The following is a 7,827-nucleotide window of genomic DNA, read 5'->3' on the forward strand; positions in this document are numbered from 1 at the left end:
TCATTGGTTTCAAGTTAAAGCTAAGAGGAACCGGAACATCCTTCCTGAGTTTAAAAATAAAATAAATTGTGGAAACAGAGTTTTCTATCCAATTAACTATCTAAACCATTTAATTCCACACATTATATAATGATATAGCCCAGCGACTACTGTCATGTGATTATTTTTGTGTGTGGTGATGGTTCCCAGAGCTGATAGTTTTAACGAGGAGCCGTGCGTTTCCGTTCCGACCCTGGCTAACGCGTTTTGTGCTTTGACTGTAGCCACCGCTGCCCCACACCTAGTAACTGTGGGTTGACATTTTTTCCATTCAGTGCGATTTTTGGAGTTAAAGAGCGGAAGGTTAGTCGGTTAGCTGTCGACTAACGCGGTGTCGCTCATTGTTGACGCTCTGCTTCGTTTCTTTTGCATCTTTAAGCTAGTTAACGGTAGCGTTAGCAAAGCAGCGGCAGGGATGGCGGAGGTTCCAGGAACATCCAGTGAGACCATAACTGAGACAGTTCAGACGAGCACACCGCCGCCGCCCCAGCAGGTAAACGATGGACAGCTGTTCGTGAGACAGTTGGACTGCTCTGGCAGCCAGTGACAGTGTACATTAAAGAGATCAGCGTTCATGTTATTACACGGGAAGCTTCGTGAGGCCTGATATGTTAGTTACGTTAGGCTTATTTAAATGACAGGGCTGCTAGTAGCGCGGTAGCATTATGGAAAGCCGATAGCGGGCTAAGTGCTGAATATCTCAGCGTTGCTGTGTGAAAGTTAAACAGCTTTCAATTAACAACCCGAATCTGTAGTATTGTTGCATAATGTCTAAAGCAGCAGGAGCATCCGGTTTACATGTTAAATACACTCTGTTCAAATCGTATTTCAAGTTGTACTGCTCAGATAAACACAGTCAGACCTCCATTACCTGAAATTCCCATAGTCAGTTAGAGTGGGAAAAAGATGTAGCGCAGACAGGCCCATCTGTTGGCACCATGGGGCAAAGGGATTGGTCTCTGCTAGCATACATACCCGGTAACCCCAGCTTTGTGTCATTTCTGAGGCAGGTGCTCTTTAATAGTTTGTACCTTAAACCCCCTCACCCCTCCCAACCCTCACGGCTTGACTTTTAAAAAAAAAAAAAAATTGTTGCACATTTTTTTCTTTTTAAATATGTGCATAGTCCTGTTTGACTTTTAAATAAGAAGAAGTCTTAAAGGATATTAAGAGGCATACTCGTGTTTGGCTACAGCATACTTTGTGTATCATTTTACACAAATCTTCGTAGTCCTACTGATACAGACTGTTTACTGCAGATGTTGTCATAATTAGAAGTATTTCAATACTTATAGGGGAAATAATTTCGCCTAGGGATCAATAAAGTATTCTGATTCTGATTTCAGTGTTTGCAATTTATTTTGAGTTAGGCCTTTAAAATATTGTCAGGCTGATGGTCATGGTATGTAAACTGGTTCTTATATAGCACGTTTCTGCTCTGAGCATTCAAAGCACTTTCCACAACTTAACCCATTAGCGCTTGTATCTGTCTAACATTCATACACATTTAGAGTCTGATACATCAGAGGAATAAGTCCTTGGGGTTAGTATCTGGAGCAAACAGGGATCAAACCACCAACCTTCTGATTAGTAGGTGACCTGCTCTATCACCTGAGTGAGGACATGTTTTAGAGAGCAAGAAACAATAGCATGCCCATGACGCCATAGAGAGAACAAGAAGGTCCTACAAATGATAGATGTCATTGAGTGTGAGTGCAGGATTCACAGTTCACACTGTGGTTTGTTTGTGATGTCTCACAGTAGACCTCTTACATGTTACAGGAGGGACGAAGCTTGACAATCAAGTTGAGGAAGAGGAAGACTGAGAAGAAGGTGGAGTGGTCCAGTGACACTGTTGACAACGAGCATTTGGGAAGAAGGTCTTCAAAGTGTGAGTTTATCTTTCTTCCAGCACACAGGCTAAGAAACGTAATTAAGCAAATATGGCCACCACCAGTTTTCAGTGTTTTTAGATGGCCTGTTGACTTTTACTTTTTCTTTTACTGTTTAGGTTCAGTGCCAAAACTTACACTGTGGTATGTTTTAAGATGCTGGTGGTTTCGCAGTGGGGTTGTTGTTATCAGTGGGATTTTCTGTGGGCATCCAGTGGCTCGTCTGTTGGGATTCTGCAGATTATGAAATAATTGAAAGTCATCATAAAAAAATGAAAACTAAATCACAAAAACAAAACAACTGATATTCTGCTCTTATGCTGAGTTTGGAACAATGGAATATTTGGCACAGGGCTGGAGAGTCAGTGCTGAAAAAGCTGCTTGTTCTGATGTTTCATGAAGTTTGTCCTTGAAAGAAACTCTGTGATTTTATTATCAGGAAAAAAAAACAAGAAAAACAAAAACTAGTTTGAAATGACAATAAAGTGCACTGGCTATGCTGCCCAGCACCGTTTGTACTGCCGCGCTGCACCCCTGGAATCAGTGCTTTCCATATGATTTTTTTTACATATATATTTTTTTGCATCATAAATTTTCCTCCTCAGCATGGTTGAAACGGTGTGTCTACAGCAGAGACTGTTCTCAGTCAAATGATGCACACTTATTTATAAAGCCTGGACTGTATGCAGGTGTCTATAATGAGTGACTGTACGGTACACGTGGTTTTCCTGTTTAACTGACATGCATGAAGTAATTACAACATGTAGCAGCTGTACCGAACGTGCTTCAGCGTGTCATGATGCATTGCATGTCATTAATTTTCCCCATGACATAATCGAGGCTCAACTAATTCATTTTAATAGCCTTAATCTTTCTCAGTACCGTGCACGTGTAACGTGCACTAAAATGGAGCTAAGACCCTGAGTAGACCATGGACTCCTGCCTCAGCATCATCCTTCTGCACGCTTACTACATCAAAGACACAATATCTGTTTAATCCCATGCTCCTGCAGTTACTGTTTCTGAAGTGAAAGTATTTTTAATTTTCAAATGATGAACTTGGAGCTTCATCTGAGCCAGCAGCATCATAAGCTGCTTGTTGTGTTTCAGGCTGCTGCATTTACGAGAAGCCCCGACAGTTTGGAGAATCTTCCTCCGAGAGCGAGGGAGATGATGACGATGAAGGCTGCGGCAGCGCTCACTGTATCCTGGGCCACGGCAGGAGAGGCCATGGACAGACGGGGGGTGGGGGGACAACAGTACCCCCAAACTCTGGGGGATCGCACTCGCACTAACAAAAAGCAGGGCTGATTGTGTGGTCTGAGGGCTCTTTGGTGCCACGACAATGACACATTAAAAACAAACAAACTGCACTCTTGTTTTAGTTTAGTTTCATCACTGAGGTTCAGGCCTGACGACTGGGCTTCTGCCCAGAGTCTGAAAGTCCCAGCTGCTGCCGCACGACGGCAGCCTCTGTGCTGCTGCTCCTCTCGGGGAAAGTCATAGCCACGTCACGGACTCGTGGAAGATACTTTGCCGACCTCAAAGTGTGCTTGCTATTGTGCCAACTTAAATATGAAGCATAGACTGGCAACTCGTTCAAATCGCATTGTGATTCTAATTGAAATCAAATAACAGTTTCAGCGTTTTTCCAATCAGCTCCACGCAGTATGCATGACATCACTGCTCAGCCTTATCTGTCGACCTAACACACTAGGAAAATAAGCTCTGAGCTTTGAACTTTATTCTTTCCTTTATTTGGTTTTATTGGGTTGTGCTGTCAGGTTGGGTTCCTTTATGATCATCACCTAGGTGACACGTATAAACCCCATGATGTGGAGGTTTGAAATGATTATTTAGAAAAGAAAAATAAAACTTTTAAAATCGATTTTCCTTTTTCCAGAAATGTTATTTCTGCAGATTCCACAGTGCACCCAGAAGAGCTTCACAGCTCTGTAACAGTCTAAACGGATTACTTCCTGTTACTTCCTAGAACTTTAAATCATTCCAGAAGTGGTCATCAGCAGCAATGTGATTGGTTCTGACTACATCAAATGAGTGCTGACTCTCCCCAGCAGCATGTGGGACTTTCTGACTGCAAGGCATCAGTTTGGAAAAGGTGACAGCAGAGAGAGGCCATCAAATGCTGTCTGCTGGCAGAGTTAAATGTATATAATACAGCATATTGTTTTTTTAAAATGTAGTTTTCTAATTTATTTGCTGCTCTTAATTCTGAAATCGTCCATATTTGACATGTACCTGAGCCCAGTGGGTTAAATACTGGACATTTAGATTAGCTTCATATTTGTCGTTTCTGAGCTGTTCACCAGATTTACAGCGAATGCTGAACATATGAGCCAAGGCTCTGAATACAGTTTGGTTCACTGAGGTGGGCTTTTGTGAGCTGCTTTTCTATATCTTCACTGTATGGAGAGAAATTTGCCTCTGTGTATGATATGATTCACAAGCGTAAACTAACATTTACAAATGTGTACAATCATTTATGTGCAACTTTTCAGGAGCACATGCTTCAGTCCACACACAAATATGAAGCAATCTGACCACATGTAAAACCATTTTACAAATGCGTAGACCCAGACCTGAATAAATACTGATTATTTATGCAGAGTTTATTAAGTTCAGCTTCACGAAAGTGATGGGAAAATAGAATAAAGTCAAACATTTAGCCTATTGAAATGTAGTAAATAAACACAGTTTAATCACGAGTACATACGCATGCTAAAAATGTTTTAATTTACATACAAAACTGTTTTAAATGAGTTTCTAACTACTGTTGTATAACTAGAGTTTGCAGATTAGTCACACAAATTCATCTTGTTTTGTGTCCCATTGTCTGATTTTTATCAGAGACTTTGGCAGTGAGCTGGTTATAAATACAAATATTAACTAAGCTTATATATTTCTAACAGAATTGGCTGATTATAGGCTTTTTTTCTTTTTAAAAAACCTTTAATGTCATTGGGAGTCACTTTGAAAATCGGTATTCTTTTAACTAGTTGGATTCTTGAAGACAGTTTCATGTGTGATGAGGATGTTTATGTTGGATGAACTGAATTAAAAAGCTGATTTGGTCAGGATCATGTAAACCTGGATTAGTCAGACTAGATCTGAAGAATGGAGTCCTGGGTAGTTAAGCTGTTTGTGTGGTTCAATGAGAGGAGATACACGGTCGCCTTACTTGAAAGGTTTAGCTCTCTGATTCTTATTTACTATCACTCTGTATTCTGACCAAAGCTCATTAACACAGAAGGAGGCGGGGGTCTGTTTAACCTTTAAACACTTTCATGGGTTTAGTTTTTTTTGATTGTTTAAATTCTTCGTGTCCACTGGATAAAACCAGTCTGCCAACTTGAGATTTGAGTTCAACTGCTTTTTCATTTTTCTTTTCCTTTGGTAGGCGTGGTGTTCACAGGCTCAGCAGTGGTTGTCAGCAGCAGCGTGGAAAAGTAAGAAGTTGTGTGTGTGCACTGATTCACTACAGTGTTCACGTTCCTGAGCTGCATGTCAGCCAGATAAACAAAGCCTCAGTGAGGTTGAGGGGTGTTTGTGCTTTTCCTGCTGCGCGCGCTACAGTTTCCTCGCTGTGAGCTAAATCAATAAAGACAGAGCTTTATATGATTTGAGGTTCATTGCTGACCAGAGTGTACATATGTAACTGTCTAACGTGGCACAGAGAACAGGGGGGTGAAGCTGCGTGAATACTGGCCCAGGCTTATTTTTCTGACGTCTCTGCTGTGACCAGATGTGGCGAATACACACTCCATCATCGTCATCATCCTCATCCAGGATGGGTTCAGACCGTGGGTTATATTCACATCATCTCCACCAACATTTCCTGTACTGTCCACACACATTGTTACATATGTACATTGTTCTTGTAACAGTATTGCAGCTGTCTGTACATATACAATGAATACACTGAGATCAGATTTAATGTGAATTAAAGTTTTGAACTGTGATTAAAACTGTCTTACTGATGTGTGCTCTGTGTGACACAGGAATAAATGTTTAGTCATGCCCCATCAGGTCTCCCCAATGGACTAAAGGACAAATCTGTGTATAAACTCTCAGACAAGGTAAAATCCACTTTCATTTATACAGCACCAAATCACAACAGCAGGTAAAGACCCCACAGTAACAGACTTGACAAAGATAAAAACACCTAAATTGTAGCTTCCACTGTGAAAACAAATGGTTGTCATGCTTCTCAGTCACTTCCTCAGCCTCACCTTGAAATGGCTTAAGGTTTAAAGGTAGGCCAGTAGTTTGTGCTGACAGCTGACTGACTGGAGTTTCCTGTTGGTGGATGGTGGAGATATGTCCAACATCAACTGACAAAAACATTACAGCTTCGCACTTTCAGTACTGTGACTTCCTACATTGCTTCACTGTTCTGTTGCCATCATTATTTCTTTCCAGTAGAAGCAAGCAGCTGTTTCCTGGCTGCTTTGTTTTTTAGGCCTTTAAAGGCCCAATGATTGTGAACACTCAAGTGACACAAGCGCCACCTAGTGGTTGGTGTAAAAGCCAACTTTTCACTATGAAGTCTTTGTCCACGACTCCATGATTTGTTCCATTTGAAGGGTACGATTAAGACAGTGGTTCCCAAACTTTTTTTTTTGCCAGGCCCCCCTTTTTTACAAGAAAAATGTTCGCCCCCCCCCCGCACAAACACATCCTCCAAACACACACACCCATATTTTGCTCCATTGCGGTTTATTTCACACCTCAAACATTTAGTAAACAATTAAGCAAATACAAGTAAACGGCAATAAATTACAGGTAGTAATAAAATAAACTAACTCTTTTACGCTGCGTCCACACCTACACGGGTATTTTTGAAAACTCAGCTGTTTCTATGCGTTTGGGCTTTTCGTCAACACGTAAACGGCGTTGCGATTCACCGAAAACGGAGATTATTTAAAACTCCTTTTTTGCGTTTACGTGTGGACGAGGATTACAGAGTTCGTCACGCAACGTCAAAGGTATGTGCCTCTTTTCACGTCACGCTGTGCGCCACGTTATTGTTTACATAAGATGAATTGCAGAATGGCAGATAGATTAACAGTAACAGTATTTTGTCTCTATCTTCAGGTTTTACACGCTTACATATACACACGCAGTTACTGTCCCTCCATTTAGAAAGGCAGAGGCGTCACGGTGTGATTATTTTACGTGTAGTTGTTTTTTTCCTGTGTAATAATATTCAACATTGCTGTCAATACATTTTTCAAAAAATGTCTCTCTGTGCAAAACGGGTTTAAACACATAAACAGCTGTGGGATCCTGTTTGTCCGTCATTTGAACCGGGGGAACAAATTACGGCAGGATCAGTCTGATATTATTTGTATCCCGCTGTAACTTTACTGCATAAAGAGCTAACATGTCCAAAATGTCAGGAGTAGTTAGTTATTACAAGAAGTGTTTGTGAACTAAAAATCAAGAATGTGGGATCCTGTTTGTCCGTGATTTGGAGAGCCCAGCGCTGCTCCTGACGCAGGGAAACTAATTCTGCAGGGGAGACCTACCTTGGCACTTGTGCAGGTGAAGCCAAAGGGAAGATATGCTTCACCATATTTTCCTGTCTTTGGCTTGGAAGGAAGTTGGTTTGGAAACATATTTGGCGATGCTTCATCTCCTGCTTTGCGTTTGTGTGGGAGCCCCGTCAAAAACCTGTCCACAGTGTCCAAGCACTCTTCTTTTTTTTTTTCTTTCTTTTCATACCGCGCCCCCCACTTTGGGAACCTCTAGATTAAGAGATATGTGCACTAACATTTGAAATGTTAATGAAAGGTTTTTGAATGGCCCTCTCTCTGCAGTATTTATGTATTTTGACCAATCACAGTACAGGGGAGTACCTTTCCTAGGTCTAGAC

At 41.3% G+C, this 7,827-nt stretch overlaps 1 protein-coding gene across 1 annotated transcript; it reads left to right on the forward strand.

Annotated features, from left to right (window-relative positions):
• Positions 1 to 49: 49 nt before the first annotated feature.
• Positions 50 to 5,917, forward strand: ppp1r11 (protein phosphatase 1, regulatory (inhibitor) subunit 11). The gene is made up of 3 exons (XM_031744930.2): positions 50 to 532; positions 1,822 to 1,930; positions 3,042 to 5,917. The coding sequence occupies exons 1-3, from the start codon at positions 455 to 457 to the stop codon at positions 3,224 to 3,226; spliced, it is 372 nt and encodes a 123-aa protein (XP_031600790.1). The 5' UTR covers positions 50 to 454; the 3' UTR covers positions 3,227 to 5,917.
• Positions 5,918 to 7,827: the final 1,910 nt, after the last annotated feature.

The sequence above is a fragment of the Oreochromis aureus genome, linkage group 22, assembly GCF_013358895.1.
Source record: "Oreochromis aureus strain Israel breed Guangdong linkage group 22, ZZ_aureus, whole genome shotgun sequence".
NCBI classification, from domain to species: domain Eukaryota; kingdom Metazoa; phylum Chordata; class Actinopteri; order Cichliformes; family Cichlidae; genus Oreochromis; species Oreochromis aureus.

Coding starts and splice junctions, on each gene's coding strand:
- ppp1r11 (XM_031744930.2), top strand. CDS start 455: ATGGCGGAGGTTCCAGGAACATCCAGTGAGACCATAACTGAGACAGTT. Junction 533..1,821: donor CACCGCCGCCGCCCCAGCAG/GTAAACGATGGA, acceptor TACATGTTACAG/GAGGGACGAAGCTTGACAAT. Junction 1,931..3,041: donor GGGAAGAAGGTCTTCAAAGT/GTGAGTTTATCT, acceptor GTTGTGTTTCAG/GCTGCTGCATTTACGAGAAG.